The following is a 22,534-nucleotide window of genomic DNA, read 5'->3' as shown; positions in this document are numbered from 1 at the left end:
AATGAGGTCCCAGCTGATTCCTGTCCAGATTTCTTTTTGTTGTTGTTGTTATAAATCAATACTTTTATTTGCTAAACTGACTTCAACTAACCCAATAAAAGTTTGTTGAGTAACTGCAACATGCCAGGCCCCTTATAGCCTAAGAATAGGTTAAGTGCCAAGTCGGTTAAATAGCGTAACCAAACATAGCTCGCTATAATTTTTTATATTATGTAAATAAAATTATAATCTTATAGGACAATCTATACTGTTTAGCCCATACAAACTAATTTCATAGTTAAAACAGGTATAGTTGGATAAAAATACACCGTCACTGCCGGACGTGGTGGCACGTGCCTGTAGTCCCAGCTACCTGGGAGGCTGAGGCTGGAGGATTGCTTGAGTCCAGGAGTTCTGGGCTGTAGTATGCTATGCCAATCAGGTGTCTGCACTAAGCTCAGCATCAATAGTGGCCTCCCAGGAGCGGGGGACCACCAGGTTGCCTAAGGAGGGGTGAACTGTCCCAGGTTCCTGTCCAGATTTCCACTCCAACCAAAGAATACCAACGTCAGCCAAGACTACGCCTGGGAAGATGACACATGTGAGTCGAGATGTGAAGACAAAACCATCACAAGAATTTGTTTCTGTCAGGCTTTATCAAAACACTTGGACTTTTCAAAATATGCTTGGTAGCATTCCTAAGAAACAGGCAGGGAAGGTTTCATCTTTCCTATACTGTAGACAAGCAGGTGAACGACCTGCCAGGGCTCCCAGCTTCACAGCAGAGCCCGAAGCATGAAATGCCTGGAGGGTCAGCCCTGCTGCTGCCTGTCACATAAGCAGCCCACAAGGGGCTCTGCGAGGGCACCCACTGCAGCATCACTGAAAAGTGATGCCCCCTGGGTGCTGTTCCTCCTGAAAAGGAAATTCAGTACAGAATGGGAACTAGAACACAGAAACAAAACTAAACCTATGTCTGTGAGTTTTCTGCACAGCACACAGGACCCTTCACAATTCTGCTTACCTGGGCAAGCCGCCGAGGTCAATCTCACTGCAGATGTAGGGGCCTGGACGCAGAATCACCCACAGCCCGATCTCCGAGGCCATCAGGATGAAGGCCCTAGAGGGGTCCACATCGTCAGCCCTTCCCACGACAGCCAATGGTGAGGCTAGGTGGGCTGCATGCATCACAGGGAGAGGAGCTGCCCGGTGGGGTGAAGGGACAGCTTGGCCCCACCCCCACAGAGCAGGGACTCCCACCTCAGGTCGGAGGTCTGAGCTGCTCCAAGCCTCAGAGCCTCTGCAGAGCCCCATCAGGGGCCTGACGAGGAAGGGCGTCAGCCAGGGCACAGGGGCCTTAACAGTGAATCTAACTCCAATAGAGCCTTGCCAGCCTAGAGGGGCCTCCCTGTCCCAGCCCAGGCAGCTGGACCCCATGCAGAGTTGGGCAGCTTCTGGGGTCTTCTGCCCCTCGGGGTTGCAGTGGAGAGGTGAGGCCAAGATGCTGCAGGCCCAGCCCCACCGGGTGACAGGTCATGGATGGGGAATGTCTGGATCCTGGGTTCAGGGCCTCTCATAGTCCTAGAACAGGACCCCAGACCCAGGTCCCTCCCTGGTTCTCTTTGCTAATCCACCCCCAGTAACCGCCTCTCTGCCCCTGCCCCTGGTCAGGTCACGGAAGCAGCAACACCACATACTCCAGGTCCAGGTTCCCAGAGAAGTCAAATTTGCCTCTTTCTGGCTCATGCAGGTTCCACGGAACATAGCTGCAACAGAAATAATGATTATCGGCTAGAGTGTCATTCATTCCAATTCATCTCCCACATTACATTCTTCATCCTTAAAATCAAATATGATGGCTGAAGATATATGTCTTCATGATTTTAGGACTAGAACCAAGAACTAAGTGAACCAATCTAGAGACCAGAATCAAGGGCAAGCCCTCTTCCCTCCGTAACAACAGGATTTGGACAAAGCGTAAGACCTGCTGAGTAAAAGGTCAGGTGCTCTGACCCCAGTCAGCTTACCATGCCTACACCCCACTGGAACAGAAGATGTAACTTTATCCGAAAACAGCTAAAAGGAGCAAGAGGAAAGTTCAGTGATCATCCTGTGTTTACTGAAGCACCCAGAATTCCAAAATGTGCAACAGAATGAAGCTTCCAACTCTAGACAAGACAAGGGACAGAGCAGGCTCATGGACAGGCTCAACTCGAGAGGTGGAGGGGACAACTCTGGGATGACACAGTGACGACAGCTGCTCTTCTCCTGACCCCACCCCATCACTGGCTTTAGAGGAGCCTCTTCCCGCTACAGAGAATATTCCCAGCTGAAGGGAGGAGAGGCTGCCTGGCTTCCAACTCAGACACACGAGTTCTGCCTTTCAGCAAATATCTGCAGTGCTGCTCCTGTGGGGCAGAGCGCTGAGCCCGCAGCGCTCCCACAACCTGCAGGAGTCCTTTCTGGGAACTCATCAAGGCTCAGCACATCTCTGTACCTCTTTAAGGAACTGCCTTCAAAACCAGTTCATAAGTCACCCAAGAAAAGCTACTCTTTGATTTGTAATCACATATTTTTGCCTGAAAATGGAATAATCCAGCCTGATCATTCCCTTTATTTCACAGACTTAGAGCCAAGTATCTGTTGGCAATTTGGGGGGAAACTCCATGAAAAGATCCCAGTTATCCACAACTAAGTACACTTTTAAAATGATTTGCGAAGTCAAAATTTTATTGTGTGCCTACCATGTGTCATCCCACAATAGAAGCTGGGATGACAAGCACAGAATTCGAAGACAACTGCCCAAGAGCCGTGTTAAAAACTCGGGGCAGAGCCTCTCAGGCAGCTCTTTTGAAGAAGACCCCATTCACTGGCTGTCTAAACTGGAAGTGGAGAGACTGCTTGTTTAAAAAAAAAGGTTCACTAGCACTGAATCACCTCCTCCACCTGCACTCAGCTCCTTCACTATACTCTTGTGCGACATTGCTACCTCGGTTCCTCTAGACCTTACATCCATTCATGTCCCTCCATGCCCATGAGTCAGGAGCTCTGTGGGGAGAAGAGGAGGGAGACCCTGGCTCTCTGCTTTTGGCAGAGGACCTGGGCTGGTTCCTCTTACATTTTTTCGCATGCAGACACCAGGAGCCCTACTTGGGAAGCAGGCCCCATGGGGGAAGGAGGCAGCACCTACGTGGTGAGGGTGTTCAAGCCACAGGCCTTCATCTTCAGCAAGCGGTCCCTCCAGTACTCCTTGGGCACACGGAAATAGTGGATGGAGCCCCCGAAGATCCAGAAGGTGGAGTCCTCCAGCATGAAGTTCCAGCCCTTGGCCTGCAGCCCCAAGTGCCGATGGCGGAGCCACAGAGGGACCAGGGTACTCCAGTCCAACCTGGAAAGACAAAGGCATTCTGGAGCCTAGAGACTCTGGGTCCCAGAGAGATCAGCGTCCTCGTCCCTCCATAGGCCCTCAGTGTTTCTTTCTAGAGAGGGCCTGTGTCCAGGTGGCCGGAAAATCTCCCCACTCCGCCTCAGCCAAACCTTGGAAGGGGTCTTTCTTCAGCACGGGGCCCCGCGGCAGGGGAAGGACAAGCCAAGGCTGCAGCCAGGAGCAAGGCCAACACAGCGCTCGGCATGAAGGCTGGCGGGCTAAAAGGAGAGAGGACAGTGGTCAGCCACAGGAGAGCTGCTGCAGGGCCGGGCCAGCTCTGCGGCCAGGGCGCTACAGCAGCAGCAGCTTCACACAGTAAGTACCTCCGAGCCCCGGCACATCGCAGCAGCCTGACTCGAGGAGCAGAGACCGGGAAAGAAGGTCTGGGTTAACGGCATCCACTCATCCACCTGATTCCAGGTTGCAATTACTTTCTTCCCCACGGGAAGGCTGTCGAAAGCTTTGGCCCATGAGAAGCCCCTCAAACATCTCTCGGGGCTGGCCCAGGGAGCCCCTCAGGGGGATCCCAGTGACTCGGTACTTCAGGGTGGGTCTCCTTCTCACCAGTCTCCCAAAGGGCAGGAGAGAAACTGGGAGACCCATATGTCAAGCCAGGAGGTTCATGAATGTTGGAAACACGAAACAAGCACATGGCTGAGTCTGGGGCAGGAGCCAGCATTGGCTGTGCCTTTGTCCTCACTGGGTACTCTCCAGCCCTGACACCCAGCAGGCGCCTCTGCACCAGACGCTCCCTCAGCTGAGTGTCACAGAGGGATGGGGCAGCTGAGGGGGCCAGATGGACAGACACGAGGAGACAGGATGCCCACAGGACAGAAGATACCCCGGACATCGTCCGCCTCTTGGGAACTCTGTCTGGGACCACTCTCAGGCAAAGAAATTTGCTTTTTTACCTACTGCTTTCTACTTCTCACAGCCCCCGGGCCTTAGAACTCACACCCAAGCACCAGGACCACAGTTCTGCTGTGTTACAGATGAAAGGGTCGTCTCATCTGGGGCAACCTGGGAAGCTGTTCACCACACTTTTCTTTCTCTAGAGAGAAAACTTTCATGTTCTAGTAAATGGCTTGCAAATGACATTTTAGGACACAGTCCTTCCAAAGGACTGTGTGGGAGAGTGAAAACAAAAACGCTGGCCAGAATGGGAAGATCTGGATGTCAATCCTGGCCCCAGCTTCACATAACTCTTGCCTTGGGTCAGTGACACCAGTTTTGCAGGCAGGAGCTTCTTCCTCTGTAAAACAGGACTAATGTCCATCCCAACTGCTCAGAAAGGCTGCTGTGAGGGTCCCAGAGAAATGCAACCCTCTATGCTGTGCAGTCGAAGCGTCTTATCTCTATCTAAAATCCATTGATTTTAGCATGTGCTTGTATACTAGAGAGCTATGGAAACCTTCTCACCACACTTTTTTTCTCTAAAGAGAAAACTTTAGAGAGAATAGCCTCAGGTGGGTTTTATGTCCCTAATACAGAATATACCAGCCTCTCCATTCTCCCCATTGTGGTATATAATTTATGTGCTAGACTTTGTGCCAAGCCATCTTATTACAGTTTCTAAAATTTGACAATGAAAAATTCTGAAATCCTATTAGGTCAACACAGCCTGTAGACCAGAGGTGGGCCAACTTGGGCCTCAGGTCAAATCCAGCCTGCCATCTGTCTTTGTGCAAAGGATAGTTTTCACATCTGTAAATGGCTGAAAAAAAATCAAAAGCATAATATTTGAGGACACATAAAAAATTATATGAACTTCAGTGTTCATAAATCGTCGAATTGGCACACAGCCACACCATCTACGTGCGGCTGCTTTTTGCAGTGTAGAGTACTTGCAATAGAGACTGTGCGGCCTGCAAAGCTGAAAACATTTGTGATCTATCCTTTCCCAGGAACCGTGCTGGCCCACATCCTTGCAGATGAAGCCCTGGACTGCTAAGATAAGGCCTCATGCCCCTATGGGCCACCATCCTGGCCTTCCTTTGGTGTCCCCGGCTCTGCTGACCAGGCGCTTGCTTTGGTTACAGGCTTCCAACTGCTCTGGCTTTGTCAGAAGCCTCCCTCACCTCAGACACAGGAGAGTCTGTGTGTCCCTTGGTTCTGATCACACCTACTCCAAAGTGCACACTCTGCCTCCTGCTCAGCTCTCCCTACCTCAGGTACTCACCAGACTCAGTTGCCCACTGCAACACCGGTTCTCCCCCTAGATTACCCAGAGGCACATGCTGGGCTCACCCCAGGCCAGAACGAGGAAGAACTGGATGGACAGATTCTTTTCTAAAAAACAGGGGTATTTTGACAATCTGGTGGTGAAAATACACACACACGTGCGCGCGCACGCACACACACACACACACACACACATACACACACAATATCACTGTTTGTAAAGACAGTGATAATACAACTTAGCAATCACTCCACCAGGTGGCAAACCTAATTCTCCGGCCAGAACTTCAAAAGCACAATCTCTAATTCTTATTAAAGCACACATTACTTACCCTAACATCTACTTATGGGTGCAAGAGCCTCCACTCCCTACCCTGCTAAGTGAAGAGGTGTAGGCAAGGTTAGAGAAGCTTCTCTGTGACCCCCATTCCAACATAGTCCCACTAGTAACAAACACCTTTAACCTGTCCCCCTTGATTAGTTGATGACTAAGGATCAGCAAACCTCCCACTAGGCTGATTTCTCCAGGTGTGATCTGCAGGCAGCAATGCCTCGGAACCTCCTCAGGGTCACAGCCACCTGACTCAAGGTGCAGACGCCTGGAAAGAGGCATCCCAATTCAATAGCTTCTATCCACCAACCAGATTTCCAGGTCTTCATCTGCAGCTTGTCAGAAATGCATAAACCTCAAGCCTTACTTGCAACCTATTGAATCAAAATCTGCATTCTAACCAATCCCAAGGTTATGGCTCGAGAAGCCCAATCTGTATCTTCTCCTTTGACACGTGTACATAGACTCCCTCCCTGGATAGAGCTTATCTTTGCTAGTGTCTTTATAACACACCATTTTCTATATTTTTAGAAAAACGTTCTTCTCAGTGCATATCAAGAGGCATGAAATAAACATCAAAAACAAAAAACAATCTAGCTGTTATCCAATTCTGAATTCTAGAAAATTCTACTGTTTCTTCATGGGAATTTTCTGGTAGGTTACTAGACAAGTTGTCAATATATTACTTAAAAGGGATGAATTCACTGAGCAAATGAGGATGCTAAGTGTTGGTTTCTCCAAGGAATTCAGTGCCGGGAAATGAGGCCATACGAGTTAGAGCCTCATAAACTACGAAGCATCACGTAAATGGTTATTACCACTAATAATGATCATTAATACTAAGAATCCTAAGATGGCAAATAACCCTGTAATTTTCTGAGGAACTCAGTGATAATAAAATAAAGGAAATATCAACTGTGTGGTTAGAGTTGGTTGGTTTAAGGGTCAGCAAGCCTTCATTCCTAAACTAGGCTTGATACCAAGGAGCTAACCAGATCCTAAGGAAGCCCAGCGTGTTTCTGCCACTTTTCTTGATGAGCAGTTCATCCATGATGGATCTTTATTTGATGAAACCAGGAACACCTGCCTTTATTCAAACTGGAACTTATGTTAACATTTTCTTTTCTTTCTTTTTTTTTTGAGACAGAGTTTCGCTCTTGTTACCCAGGCTGGAGTGCAATGGCGCGATCTTGGCTCACCACAACCTCCGCCTCCTGGGTTCAAGCATTTCTCCTGCCTCAGCCTCCTGAGTAGCTAGGACTACAGGCGCGCCACTATGCCCAGCTAATTTTTGTATTTTTAGTATAGACGGGGTTTCACCATGTTGACCAGGATGGTCTCAATCTCTTGACCATGTGATCCACCTGCCTCGGCCTCCCAAAGTGCTAGAATTATAGGCGTGAGCCACCGCGCCCGGCCTATGTTAACATTTTCTCCTGGAATTTCTGTTGCCTGTGTATCTTGGCTTCATTTATAGAAAGTGACTTTTCTGCCTTAGAAGATACTGGACAGCAGGCCCTGACCACTGGCCTGAACTCAGTGCTCAGTGCCCAGAGACAGGCTCTACTCCTCCACCTGGATGGAGAGGATGGCCACGGTCATGATACAAGGTGAGGTTCCTGGAAGAAGGCAAGTATGTCAGGACTTCTGATGGAGCCTCACACAACTTAACAAGACTTCTGCAGCCCATCCTCACCAATTCCTTTTTGGCAAGTCGAAAAGGGGCATGAACTATTCATGCTGAAGGCTGTGCAAGCTGTAGATGCAAAAATCGGTTGCAATGGAAACCTGCAGCAGAGGACATAGGTACCGAGTTCTGCCGTGCCCCATGGTGAGGAAGCAGGGGAGGCGAAGCCTTCTGGAGTAATTTTCCCTTGACTGGTGAGGTGGGTCCTGAGGATGAGAGCAGTCTCCAGCAGGCAGGAGTTCTGGGAGTGGTAAAGAGTGCTGGCAGATGTGAGGGGATAGAAAAGGGCAGATGACCTGGTGGCAAGGTCACCACTTCTTTCTGGGAATGGGACTGGCTGTCAAGTTTCAGAGGGGGTACTGCAGGGCAGCTGGGTGGAAGGTGAGCCAGATCCTATGGCCACCAGAAAGGATCTCCTTGAGTGAGGTGTGCCAGGCATGAAATGCATCCTGCCATGCCAGGGGGCATCCCTGTATCACTCGTCAATCCTGCAAACACTCATCAGGAACTGGGTCATGGTACAGCTAGGAGGCCTCACTGGGGTCACAGTCATCTCTTTCTGGTCTGCCATGCAGAGTATGACCAGACACAGATGGGCCAGGATCTACACAACTGGACACAGCAGAGACAGCAGTGCGAACATGAGGAGTATGATGACCGGCGGCAGAGACCAGGCAGCACTCACGCAGTCCGCGGCTGGCCACGGGCATATGCAAGCTAGTGTCTGAGGCAGGAACTGCAGTAATTGTCCTTCAACTCCCAGAACATAAGTCCTTGCTGGCCCCAAGGGCCGGTTATTTTGACACTATAACATAACATGTTCATGTACTTGTTCATCTGAGATGATGGCTTACAAATTCAATTTCTAGATGCACTGTGGCCCTATTAGAGCTTCCATAAGCAGAGGTTCAACTGAATCCAAGTTCAGGGCATCCTATGAAGATCCTGACCAAGAAAACACTCACCTCTACCCTCCTCCAAGTGGCCATGCCGGAGACCACCATCTGAAGGTAAGTGTGTTCAGCTGCCCACAAGACATCAAACACATGGGAATTCTCCACTTGGATCTGTCTTCAGTGCAAACTTCTATTCATCACTCTCAGGATTCTGGTTCAGTTCTAGGCTCCCATGAGGCTCAACTTCCTTGGACATCCTGCTCCCCTAAACTGTGTATTTGGGGATATTTTGGTCCCACCAGCCTTCAGTCCTGTTCTCTCCACCCTCAGCAAAAGAATTTGAGGGCCAGAGGAAGGACCTATTTACTCTTTGGCCCAGATGGTGCCCTTAACACCTCTACTCCAAAATATTGTCTCTTGGACCAATCCCTGGGCTCCAAGAACTTCAGCCCCAGGAAAATGGAACTCGGTCCCTGTGCCTGGCCCAACTTTCTCTATGTGCTCCTTGGTCTGGGCCCAAGGCAGTGGACCCCTGTTTTGCTGGGAGAGGCATTAAATATGCCCAAGGGCTTGGGCCTGCCATTCCCAAGGCAGGTACGTGCATTTTGCAGAGATGTGAGGTCCCCAGCAAGAGGTCCACAGCACTCCTGCAATCCTAGCTCCTCTGCTTTTCCCTCTTAAAAGGTTTCCAGGTAAGACAGGAACCTTGGCCTCACATCCAGGCTCTGACCCAGAAGCAATATTGGTGGCTCAGAGGGCAATATTTCCTAAGGACTGTAGGAAGTGAGTACATGAAGAAGAGTTTTCTAGACCAAACCTTGAGATCCAATAGTGAAATAACAAAAACCCCTCACTGGCCGGGCGCGGTGGCTCAAGCCTGTAATCCCAGCACTTTGGGAGGCCGAGGCGGGTGGATCACGAGGTCAACAGATCGAGACCATCTTGGTCAGCATGGTGAAACCCCGTCTCTACTAAAATTACAAAAAATTAGCTGGGCACGGTGGTGCGTGCCTGTAATCCCAGCTGCTCGGGAGGCTGAGGCAGGAGAATTGCCTGAACCCAGGAGGCGGATATTGCGGTGAGCCGAGATCGCGCCATTGCACTCCAGCCTGGGTAACAAGAGCGAAACTCCGTCTCAAAAAAAAAAAAAAAAAAACCCTCACTGTAATCAACTACTTAACAATAATAACAACAATGAACAGTGTTCTAATGTTATGTGACACTGTACTTTTGCAGCACTTTGGGACCACTGACAGCATCATACACGAGAAAGGGACTGTATCTCACCGAGAGAGAAGTGAAAGCTGTGTTAGATAACACAAGGGCTCTCCTGTTGGTAACAAGCCACTGATCTTGGAGATGCCTAGAGACTCTAAATGAAATGATCTCATAAATAGGAAATAACATAACCATATGGAATATTTTTCTTAAATCCACCACACAGGACTTATCTATGAAGATACACAAGACATGCACCAGTTCTTACAAGACTCAAGAATCTACTTGCCCCTGTCGAGTTGGGCTCAGAATCTCCTTTACACTGATCCAACAGAAATAAAATGTGCTATTTTGGAAATGTCTATCAAGATTTGAAATGAATCTCTCCTACGGTCAGCAAGTCTACTTATAGAAATATATCCAACAGATATCTGCAGCAACTTTGTTTACAGTAGCTAAAAGACTGCAAACAATCGATGTCCATCAACAGAAGACTTTAAATAAATTATGTGTCTAATGGACAAGTGTGATAATATGTGTAGCTATCTTCTTGTATATGCATAGAATATCTCTGAAAGAAGCCATTATCAGTAATAATAGCTGATATTAAGAGAGGATGGGGAAGGGTGCCTAGCCTAGAGGTCAGGAGTGGAAGTTTCTTTTCACTCTATTCCCCTTCACAGTCTGAATATCTTACCATGTTCATAAATAACCTACTCACAAAATAACTTCTTAAGGGAAAAAATACAATCTGTGCTTGAAAGGAACAAGCCCACTAACTGTTTTGCTGAGTGTCAGAGAACAGAAGCTGTGAGTATCAACAAGGAGTCTAACAGGCAGACACCAGTCAAGAAATAGCTACCTCGTTAGCACGAGCCTCTAAAAACACCTGCTGCCCTTCTGTCACAGGAAACATCCCCACCATGAGAACTCTTTTTCAATATGGTCTTCAATATCCAGAGCAATAGATTTAAGCAAAAGCTAAAACTGAGTGGAGAGGAAGCAGCAAATATCCCATCATCAACACTGAAAACCCTGCCTCTGCTGCATGACGCTGGCAAGGGAGGGAGTGCCTGCCTGGACCCCAGAGTCCTTTTCAGATGCCAAATGTTCTAAAACCTTTCTCCTCAAGCTGCAGAATCTCCTGAATGCTTCCCAGAAGAGCATCTGACATGACCTCATGGAACTCTGCATCACTTCATCAAGGACTACATGTTTTTATTTCACTTGCCAGTTCCTTGGCTTAAGGTGGGAAGAATCCTTTGGCCAACTTGATTTCTGCAGCCAAGGTTCTTTGTCCCCCGTCTTCTTGGTAGCCCAGTTCCTCCCTTGAATCACACCTACACCAATACTATGGCTGCTCCAACACACCTCTGCTCTCCTGTTGCTGGCTAGCATGGTCCTGTAAGAATCCCAGAGCCAACTCGATCTTCTAGCATGCAGTGGCTCAGACATCCCTCTTCCTGATGATGAGCCACAGCTCAGGTAGCCTTGCCTCACCACCTGTATCCGACAGGTGATCACCTGCTGAAAGCGCCACTTCCCTGATGCTGAAAACTTTACTACCACAAGATGAAAGGAACACTGTTCAAAGAGTTTGAACATTCATGAAATATGACTCAGGCCTCAAGCAAAGCAGAGTCCTAGAATAGGCAAGTCCCATAAAATCAATTACCTCCCAAAAGCTCAAGAGGAGAGGCACGATTTGACCACATAGCCTTGGAAGACAGGACTGGCCATGATTTGGATCCAAAAAAGTGACCTGCATTGTAAGTTAGCGATCTTGTTCGGGAGAAGGAGTTTGCTACATTCTCCTCCTTTTCCTTTCCAAAGGAAGAATTTGGCGTCTGGAATCTGGATAACAGCAGGGCAGGGCAGTGTGTAAGACAGACCTCAGAGAAGAAATGAGCTTACCTCTTAGGAGCATGATGTTGCCTGCCCACCTGAAGACTTTCCCCTCTCCCAACTTTCCCAGCTAAAATTTCAGGTATGACAGATGCAGAGTTGACTGCATTTTTGCTCAGTGATGCATTTATATTAAGGAAAAATCCTGAGTGAGAACCATGCCTTTAGATAATATCAAGCAGGATTCTTGTGTCCATGGAGTGGTAAGAGGAAAGGGAAGGAAAGGCAACTGGCTCAAAGGCATGGTTCACACTGACACATGCATCGCAGACCTCAAAATAATATGCTGAGTGAAAGAAGCCAGACCAAAAAAGAAAGCATGCTTTAAGATTACAATTCTATGAAACACTAGAAAATGCAATCCAATATATCATGGCAGAAAGCAACAGATCAGTGGTTGCTTGAGGCTGAGGAGCAAGGAGGGGTAGGAGGGAGGGATGACAGAGAGGTACGTGGAAACTTTGGGGGCTGGTGGCTGTTTACACAATCTTAATTGTGGTGGTAAATCCACAGCTGGATTTAGGTGTATGTCAAAGCATATCAAATTGTACATGTTAACTACGTGCAGTTCGTTGTATGATAAACTCCAGTAAAGGTAACTTTTAAGAAAGACCACTGTTCAAGCTTAAAAACAACCCAAAAAACCTAAGATTGAAATCCTCCCCAAAAGTCAACCTGGCTATCCAGGTTCTTTGATATGATGTAACCCACCAGCCATGACTGACCATGAACCAGCCCAAGGAAAAGTTGATGGAAAAAAAAAAAAAAAAACGCTATAGCCAAACACCCCCATCCCATGCCAGACACTGCCCAAATACCTGCCTTCTGCTACAGGAAAGGGGCTGCTTCTGACAGCTCGGATCCACAAACAAAGCGTGAACTTAGTGGCCAGTTTCCATGTGACCTATATTCCACTGGCCACCTCAACACTCCCCAGTAATAGCTGGGAGAGGCCCCCACCTCCCACTCAGTTAATGACCCAGTCAGAGCTGGAGCAAGACAGGAAGAAGAAGAGACAAAGAGGATGTTCTCCTCCTGCCTCCAGAGATATTACAACAACTCATAATCATTGGTGTCCAGCCCAAGTCAGACAGAAGGAACTGGGCAGAATGTACCCATGAGGGTGAAAAATCAGAAAGATGCCAAAAAGACGTGTATGCCACAGGATCCAAAGAGGACTTGCTTCAGGGCTTCCTGGGCTTCTGCCCTACCTGCTAGAAGGATGGAGTGGCAGGAAAAACAACTTTCCTAGGCATGTCAAACTGTTTCCACAGCCTTGAGTCACAGCTCCTTATTCTCTGTTGCCATTCCACACCACTCCAACGGCCCCAGACTGACTCCCAGTGTGGCCACCCCACCTACATGGGGACACGGTTACCTCACCTTAGAGAAGCTCAGGCTTCTTCCCAGCTAGGTCAGATACTCCACCTCTGTCCCACCACACAAAAGCAAACACTCAGCCTCCTTCCCATACCTTTTCCTGGGGACTTTTCAAATGTGCCATCAGGCCGTCTCTAGTTCATAGTGCTGCCCCAAAAAAGTGACCAGCCTGGGTCCCCTGCACAGACTCCTATATCCCTGATTAACAATGGGCCTGCAACCGCTAGCCTTTCTCTGGGGAGCTTGAGCGCCTTGCTATTCTGCTGCATGCAGGAGGATCTGCTGCCGCTGCCCTGAGTAATTCTTCTGGGGTTTGCATAAGCTTTGCACAGAGAGGAAAGCTGAGCATCCCACAGGAGCCAGGGCCCGTCAGAGAGGAATGGTTTAGAGATCTTGAGCAGGACAGAAAACATCTTGGGAACAACTGGAGAAATGAAATGCCTGAAGTTTTCTGGGCCCCAGAATGAGAAGAAACCCATATCCTTCTCCCAAACAATATTATGACATCCTCACTATCTCAGAAACAAGAATCAAGTCTTGACAAGGTATAAACATAGAGTTGTCAATGTGTTCTCGTGGCAGCAAAAGATTTCCAGATATTTATCTCTATCAAAAACTTTCCAATCTCCCAGGGGAAGTTTAGAGAAACTAAGAAGGGGAATAAAAAAGAAGCAAATGACAAAGCTGAGCGGTGTAGTGACTGCCACCAGTTCCAACCATTCAGCTCATTTGATACTGCCGGTCTGCTTCCCACTGGAGGTTTTGAATATGGAAAATGCTGACCTGAAAGATAGGGTCAGGGCTGTAAGATCCTTAAAATAGGCACAATCTAGAAAAACTCTGGGCTAGGGCACCCAGTAAACTTTTTCACAGGCCGTGGGCAAATCGCGGTATCACTGAAGTCACCCATTTGCCATAAACAACATTTTGTAAAAGGAGGAGAGGAAACTGTGAGCTGGTAACAGGTGAATGGTGGGAAAGTGGAGAGAGACGACCTATCAGTCCTCGAACTGTGCAAATAAATCATGGTCCAGGATCTTGGAGGCCCATGGACAGCGTTCTTATGACCCTGCCAGACGTGATGGCTCGACCATAGTTTCGAGGCTGGAACGCCGGCCTCTGCGGAATAAGGCGCCTACCAGAAGCTTGGGGGGGAAAAGGGGGCCTGGGGCCAGAGCAGAGGGACCTTTCCGCAGAGCTGTGGGGACAGGGCTTGACGGCGGGAGGGCTGGGGGCGTGCACGAGGGGCAGAGCCGGGAATCACAGGCACAGCGGGGTGGGCGGCTCGGGGCACAATCACTAGCTCCCGAGGGCACGCCGGGTGTCGCCCAGAGGCCTGGATCGAGAGGCAGGAGCAGAGTGTATGGAGGAGCCGCAGTGGAACTCGGGGGTGTTGGGGAGCTCCCAGAAAGAAGCGGCTGGGGCTGCTTCCCTCGGGAACTTGGGATTTGCCGGTCGCGGGAGGCGAGAACCCGAGGTGCGGAGGGCTGGGTAATGCTGGGTCTGGCAGGTGCTTCGCGGGGCTCTCTCTCACCTGCGGAGCACCAGGAAGCTCAAGATGACCAGAAGCAGGAGGCCCAGCGTGCGGCCCGGCCTCCGCCGGAGGCTCCACGTGGTCATCGCCTGTTCTCTGCTCTCCTGGACCAGTGTTCCCACTCCAGCCAGCACTCAGCCGCGCGCGGGAGCCTAGCGCGGGGGGGCGGGGCCGCGCGCTGGTAGCCTGGGCAACCGGCCCGCCGGCTCTCATTGGCTGGGGCTCGCGGCTCCGCTCTTCCAACCCTAGGCCCTGCGCAAGCAGGGGCGGGGCGGGGCGGGGAGGGGCGGGGCCTCTTCTGGGGGCGGGGCAGGGCTGGCAGGCTGGGACGAGGTCTCGGTAGGGGAGGAGGTAGCGGGGGCTGGGCTAATGGAAGCGGGGCCTCATCAGGGGACGGGGCGGGGCTGGCGGGGACAGGACCTCGGTAGGAGGCGGGGATGGGGCGGGGACAAGGTCTCAGTAAGGGAGGGGTCTGGAGGGAGCCTGTCCCGGGCCTGCCACGGGTCCCCAGTGTCGCGGCGCCGCGCGGAGTCCGCGGTTTTCCTGCGCGCGTTGCGCAAGCAGGTGCGGGAATGTTGCACCCTAGCTGCCCGGCGCCTGCGTACCGGTCAAACGCCGAGGTAAAGTCACCGCTACTTCAGGAAGGACGAACAAAACGCTTCCGCAAAGCCGGGGCAACCAACAGAATCTTTTAAAACAATTCAGATTCTGAAGCAAACAACTTTTTGAAGTAACAGATCATCCTGTGAAAAGCCGGGATTTTGAAGAACTGTATTTGGACACATTTCAATGTGGTTCATGTGTGAGTAGGAGGAGTCCAAATATTTTCTGTCAGGTTTCCGCGAGTCTCACTCTGGCCTTGACAACAAGCACTTCCAATTTTTTGTTTTAAAAAGGTCCATATAAAACCCTCACATTTTAGGAAAGGAAAAATATAATTCTTATTCTGAAACAGAATTTATGTCCCAAAGAACATTATGTAGTATTTAGGTGCAACTGACACTTTGTAGCAATCACAAACCCAGCTCTTCCCTGAAACAAAATTCAGATTTTACTGAAAGAAACTCGTGGAAAGTTTTCCAGAGCGTCCGGGTTTGTGGAACGTCTCCCTTGCCGCATGCTTTGAATTCATTTTCTAAACGCGGGCATAGTTTTGAACTTGGAAAGCCGACAGGAACCAAATGAAATTGTGGATCTTGGAACGAAGACACACACTTGGGTGTGAAGGGTCCTTTGTCTAGCATTAAGCACATATCAAGTCAGGACGCCTCCAAGCCAGCTCCTTTTCCCCACTGGCAAGGCTCTGATTGCTTGATGGCTATGAAGTCTATAAGAAAACATGTTGGTTTAATTAGAATACCAGCTAGCCCCTAAGCATGCGGAGAAATTGTCAAAGCCTAGGGCCTTTGCCTGCAGGGGACCATCCGAAAGACACGCACCCCACATTCATCCTCTCGCTTCTGGTCACGTTGAGCAGTAGCAGAATCTATCAAATATGAGGGAATCCTCAAATGGTTTAAGCAATACAAGCATCTCCATTTTTCTTCAAATGTTAGCAAAAACTTAACATGGGTTCTAAAAACGGTGAACTCCTTGGCCGAACCCTATGTCCTTTGATTTTATTTGTGTGAGAAAAATATACACAGCTGAGTGTTTTCAAAAAAATTTCCCCTTAACCTTGTGGGAAGTTCAGAACTAGGGACACACCCTGCTCACAGTCAAGGAACAATTTTACTTTATCTGTGCTTAATGATGCCAGAGAGTGCTACAAAGGTAGCACTAACCCAAGATGTTTCTTGCTGAGAAGCTGAGACTTTTTTTTTTTTTTTTTCCAGACAGAGTCTCACTCTGTTGCCCAGGATGGAGTGCAGTGGTGCAGTCTTGGCTCACTGCAATCTCTGCCTCCCGGGATCAAGCAATTCTCCTGCCTCAGCCTCCTGAGTAGCTGGGACTATAGGCACCCACCACCGTGCTCTGCTAATTTTTGTATTTTTAGTAGAGATGGGGTTTCACCATGTTGGCCAGGCTGGACACAAACTCCTGACCTCAAATGATCTGCCTGCCTCAGCCTCCCAAAGTGCCGGGATTACAGGCATGAGCTAACATTCCCAACCTGAGACTTTTGTTTTTTTAAAAGCAAGATACTCGTTCAGTGTCCCCTTTCCAAAATGTTTAGTGATCTTAACCCAAAGCAGACAGTGAAAATAGTCAAATCCCTGGGAACAAAAGCTACAGTTACAATGTACTGACATTAGAGTGATGTCACAAAGTGGTCTGGCAAAGTGCTTGGCTTGGCAATGAATCCCTGGTACACAGGAGTCATCCTCTTTCCAGGCCTTCTTTCTAGTGTTCATGGTTTAGAAAATATATGAAGTGCTTTTAAAAAAAAATTAAATCCTGTTGGTATGCCACGCCATTGCTCTAAGTCAGAGCTCCAACAGACTCAGAGGGCATAGTTTCTTCCTTGAAAATTTCTATGTCACACATAATCAGTGGGAAACAGAAACACACACAAAATACACACACACAGGAGAATCAAAACCACTTTCATTCAGGGTCAGTATAGTGAAGTCATGAGAGAAAAGCGATCATATCAAACTAATCTCGTTTGCTGTTTCACTTTTTATTTTTAGTAGGTAACAGGTTTACTGATCAGTTATTCATTCACATAACTCATTTTTGTGGGCATTCTGCTAACGCTTTAAATATAGTATATCTGAATTTTAGGAAAACACTGGCAACATTTCTTTCAGTCATGAGAATAAGATGAAAATGTGGCCTTCTATGATACTACAGTCACTTGGGCTCCTGGACCAAGATATAACACTCTCCTCCCCACCTCCTCATATGGAGAGACACCTCTGGCCAGCACTCCCCATCCACCCTCCACTCAGGAGGAGCAAAGTCCAGTTACGATGTCAAGTTGCCAGGAGTGTTGAACAAATAAATTAAGAACACAGGGGAATTCCTGGGAATAAAAGAGGGCCATTTCAACCCTAGACAAAAGAAAATAACAAGTCCTGGAATGGAGCTTTGGTCTTGGAAAAAGTAAAGAGACGGCCAATCTAAGCTAAGGGAAGTAGACAAAGTTTTGTATCCCCAAGGATGTGTGAGTGGGACTGAAAGGGGCCTGTGCACTTCGGGTAGGAATGCACAGAACTTGATCGTTAGCTATAGCAGGCCTCGACTTTCACTTTTCAGGCTCAGCCTTTGAAGCCCTAACAGCCAGTGATCTAATTCTACCACATTTATGTATTAAAAAGTAACTGACAAATTGTAATGACCATAATCAACATGCTGAATGCTGTTTCACACGCTTGGGATATATTAGTGGACAAAACAAAGATCTCTTCTCTTTGAAACTTCTGTTCTAGCTAGAGAAGAAAGACAACAAAAATTAACAGAATGAATAAGTAAACTGTGGAGTATATTCAAAGATAATGAACTCCATTGCAAAAATTAAAAAAGTAATAAGGTGGCTGGGCGCAGTGGCTCACGCCTGTGATCTTAGCACTGTGGGAGGCCGAGGCGGGCAGATCACTTGAGGTCAGGAGTTCAAGACCAGCCTGGCTAACATGGTGAAACCCCGTCTCTACTAAAAATACAAAATTTAGACAGAAATTGCTTGAACCCTGGAGGCAGAGGTTGCAGTGAGCCAAGATCATGCCACTGCACTTCAGCCTGGGCAACAGAGCAAGACTCTGTCTTAAAAAAAAAAAAAAAAAGTAGTAAGGGAAGGAGGACTGAGAATGCGGTGGGGAGGGTGTGCAGAAAGGAGGTCTCCCTGGAAAGATATTAGCTGAACAAGGATCTGAACACAATGGGAGTTCTCCATGCAAGCAAATCAATATCTAACCTGGAGGAGGCACTGCCCAAGCAGAGAGAACAGCTTGTACCAATGCCCTCAGGAAAGACCATGACCTGGTGTCCTCCTAAAAGCTAGGGGGACAATGTGGGAGGTGATGGTGAGAAGGCAGGAGATGAGGAGAGATGCAGGGGCCTGGTCATGCAGGGCCTTTAAGAGCAGGGCTTTCACTCTGAATGAAATGAGAGCCACTGCAAGGTTTGAACATGGCAGTGATGATAACTTAGAAGGATCACTGGTACTGTGCAGGAATCCCTGTGGGAGACTGTGCTGGCTCAGCAGACGGCGATGGAGGTAGTGAGGAGTGTTGGATTTCTGGAAGTATTCAGAAAGGAGACACAAGAGGGTTGTTGCAATTCGTGGATTGTTTGTGGAGGGAGACAAATAAAGGGGGCTTAAGAATGTCCTCCAAAGGCTGGGCCTGAGAGACAGAAGTGCTGGTCACTGTGACCTGAGATGGGGAAGGACACTTGGCAAGTATGGGGGCGACATCAGTAGCTCAGCTCTGACCTGCTGCATTGGAGAAGTCTGGGAGGCATCTGAGTGGAGACACCCCACAGGCTGCTGAATATCAATCCCGATGAACCAGAAAAGATGTCTGATGTCTGGGATGGAGATACAAACTTAGCAGTTGACAGAGAGTTAATATTTAAAGGCAAGAACCTGCACCAATGAACAAAGTGCAGGTAGAGAAAGGGGACTGAGGACAAGCCTTGGCATACCTATTACTGAGAAAAGACAAGGAACCACACCACCAGCAGGTGAGATTAAAGACAATACTGAGGGCCCGGCATGGTGGCTCATACCTATAATCCCAGCATTTTGGGAGGTCGAGGAAGATGGGTCACTTGAGATCAGGAGTTCGAGACCAGCCTGGCCAACATAGTGAAACCGAACCTCTACTAAAAATGCAAAAATTAACCAGGTGTGGTAGTTGTTGCCTGTAATCCCAGCTACTCAGGAGGCTGAGGCAGAAGAATTGCTTGAATCCAGGAGACAGAGGTTGCAGTGAGCCGAGATTATGCCACTATACTCCATCTCAATAAAAAAGAAAAAGGAGGAGGAGGAGGAGAAGGAGAAGAAAACAAGACAGACTGAGGATTGACCAGTGGATTTAGTATGTGGCAAATGTTACTGAACTCAACACAGGCAGCTTGGGTGGACTTGAAGCTCATGGGATTTGGAAAGCCAACTGGAATGGGTTCAGAAAGAAAGGGTGAAGAGAAATCTAAGACAGTTAACATAGATGACTCATTCAAGGATATAGGCTAGAGCAGGGACACATAGGCTAGGTGCGGTGGCTCACACCTGTAATCCCAGCACTTCGGGAGGCTGAGGTGGGTGGATCACCTGAGATCAGGAGTTCGAGAGCAACCTGTCCAACATGGTGAAACCCCATCTCTACTAAAAATACAAAAATTAGCTGGGTGTGGTGGTGGGTTCCTGTAATCCCAGCAACTCCAGAGGCTGAGGCAGAGAATCACTTGAACCCAGGAGATGGAGGTTGCAGTGAGCCGAGATGACGCTACTGCACTCCAGCCTGGACAACAAGAGCAAAATTCCATCTCAAATAAATAAGAAAGGGAACACATAAATGAGATGGTAGCTGGGGCAGAAGAGGGAACTGAATCAAGGCCTGTGTGCTGTTTTCATTTCTACCACAGCATGCTTGTACACTCAGAGTGACCTTAATCAGCAGACAAAACTGGTGAGGTAGGAGAGACCATAGAGAATTTCTGCTGTGAAACCCTTGAGGTGAAGTGTAGGGACAAGGTGGCCAAGTGAACGGATTAGCTTTAGGTTGGAGCACGTGGGATAGTTTAAGGCCTCACTGCATTCTTGGCAACAGAGTGATCGCTGAGGTTAATTTTAAACCCACAGCGTGTGAGAGTGAGGCATGTCTTTGGAATTTGTTATTAATATCAGAACACAGTTAGCCCTCTGTATCCGTGGGTTCTGCATCCGCGGATTCAATTCACCATGGATTAAAGATATATATATATTTTTTTTTAAAGAGGGGTTTCACCACATTGGTCAGGCTGGTCTTGAACTCCCGACCTCAGGTAATCCACCCACCTTGGCCTCCAAAGTGCTTGGATTACAGGCGTGAGCCACTATGCCCAGCCAAAGATATAATTTTGTAAAAAATTCATATCTAGGGTGGAGGGAGTGGAGATAGTTAATGGGTACAAAAATATATTTAGATAGAATGAATAAGACCCAGTATTTAATAGCACAACAGGGTAGCTACAATAAAAAATAATTTATCATACATTTAGAAATAACTGTAGGAGGCTTAGCGAGGTGGCTCCTGCCTGTAATCCCAGCACTTTGGGAGGCTGAGGTGGGCAGATCAAGAAGTCAGGAGTTTGAGACTAGCCTGACCAACACGGTGAAAACCGTCTCTACTAAAAATACAAAAATTAGCCAGGCATGTGGCTAATTTTTGTATTTAATTTTGTATATTACAGGTGGTGCATACCTGTAATTCCAGCTACTCATGAGGCTACTCAGGAGAATCACCTGAACCTGGGAGATGGAGGTTGCAGTGAGCCAAGATTGCACCACTGCACTCCAGCCTGGCAACGAAGCAAGACTCTGTCTCAAAAATAAATAAATAAATGACTGTAGGAGTATAACTGGATGATTTGAAACACAAAGAAAGGATAAATGCTTGAGGTGATGAACATCTCATTTACCTTGATGTGATTATTATGCATTGCATGCCTGTATCAAAATACCTCATGTACTCCATAAATATGTACACCTACTATGTACCCACACATTTTTAATTAAAAAAAGGAAAACTACAAAAAATCGGTACTAAACATGTACAAACTTTTTTTTTGTCATTATTCCCTGAACGATAGTTATAACAATTATTTACATAGTATTTACATTATATTCGATATTATAAATAATATATATTATGACATTATATTATACTAATAATATAAATTATAATAAATAATCTCAAGATGACTGAAAGGATACAAGAGAATATTCATAGATTATATGCAAATACTGCCTCATTTTATTTCAGGGACTTGAGCATCTGTGGATTTTGGTAACCACAGGAGATCCTGGAACGAGTCCCCATGGACACTGAAGGACAACTGTATTCACTTTGAAATGCAAGTATGCATTTGAGATGTAACACAAAGTGAAACATTAAAATTTCATCAATAGGTTAAAGTAAAATAAAGCAATTATTGATTCTTATAAAAACTATTGATTCAATGTCCAAAAACAATTATTAAGAACTTTCAAATATTGAAGCACATAAGGAAATAGATTGACAGTTTACTTAAATATTGCAAGAGTATATTAGCTTTATAACTTTGGGAAGAATATATCCTCTTTAAGCCAACTATTTAAAAATAGTTAAAATATAAAATATGTAAACATCTTATATCATATAAGTACAAATTTAAATGTATAAGTAATAAATATATATTAACATAATAAAGATTATGTCATAATTTTTATCATTTTAGAATTGCTTGATGAATATCATTTATAACACTAAACAACATACATGCCTTTTATAAACCAAATTTATTTTTATTACTTAATAACATTCAGGCCATGAATCTTTGAAGAAAAAGTCTTCTTTGGGGATTCTTACCACCTCTAAATTTCATGAGGAGGCAAATCTCCAAAATCAAGGATACTGATTTCCTTACTCCAAAAGAGTAAGGAAATCAGTATCCTTATTTTTGCCCAGGCTACAGACCTCTCCAATCCCCTCAATGAGTACGGGAGGCAGAAGTGAAACTTGTTTTCCAGCAGCTACATCTATAATGAATCATTTTCAATTCAGACGGAACAAAGAACAGGCAAGGTACACAAAAAAAATGACAGTGGTAGGCAAAAATTAGGCACATTATGTTCTCACTAACCTAACTTCAAAGGACAGACTTATAATAATACTTTTAAAAGGTAATTTCTTTAGCTTTGAGTCTGTGGAGACTAAATAAAAAAGCTTCTCAGAATAATTGCTATATCCTGGTATTATCAGTAGTTTTTTGGCTGCCAAAGAATTGTTTAAATCTGCCCAAGTTATGACTCCAAGGTACAAAGCTCCTTCTACAAAACAATGCTACTAAAATAAGTTTTCCTGACTTATAT

General features: G+C 47.1%; 1 protein-coding gene and 1 long non-coding RNA gene across 5 annotated transcripts in view; one reads left to right on the top strand and one right to left on the bottom strand.

The window, feature by feature from the left end:
• The window catches only part of GLB1L2 (galactosidase beta 1 like 2), a 46,793-nt gene extending 32,130 nt beyond the window's left edge, over window positions 1-14,663 (bottom strand). For all 4 annotated transcript variants that reach the window (XM_078339215.1, XM_035265165.3, XM_035265161.3 and 1 more), the window contains exons 1-4: window positions 14,539-14,663; window positions 3,170-3,367; window positions 1,677-1,745; window positions 1,004-1,099 (exon numbers count right to left, since the gene is read on the bottom strand). In XM_078339215.1, coding sequence (XP_078195341.1) covers window positions 1,004-1,099; window positions 1,677-1,745; window positions 3,170-3,367; window positions 14,539-14,624 — 449 coding nt within the window. In that variant the 5' untranslated portion in view covers window positions 14,625-14,663. The remainder of the gene's footprint in view (window positions 1-1,003; window positions 1,100-1,676; window positions 1,746-3,169; window positions 3,368-14,538) is intronic.
• A 384-nt stretch (window positions 14,664-15,047) lies between these two features.
• On the top strand, window positions 15,048-21,603 carry LOC144577972 (uncharacterized). The gene is made up of 3 exons (XR_013522843.1): window positions 15,048-15,340; window positions 20,875-21,082; window positions 21,447-21,603. It is a non-coding gene; the product is annotated as an uncharacterized LOC144577972 (long non-coding RNA).
• Window positions 21,604-22,534: the final 931 nt, after the last annotated feature.

The sequence above is a fragment of the Callithrix jacchus genome, chromosome 10, assembly GCF_049354715.1.
Source record: "Callithrix jacchus isolate 240 chromosome 10, calJac240_pri, whole genome shotgun sequence".
NCBI lineage: Eukaryota > Metazoa > Chordata > Mammalia > Primates > Cebidae > Callithrix > Callithrix jacchus.
This window is presented reverse-complemented; position numbering and strand designations above follow the sequence as displayed.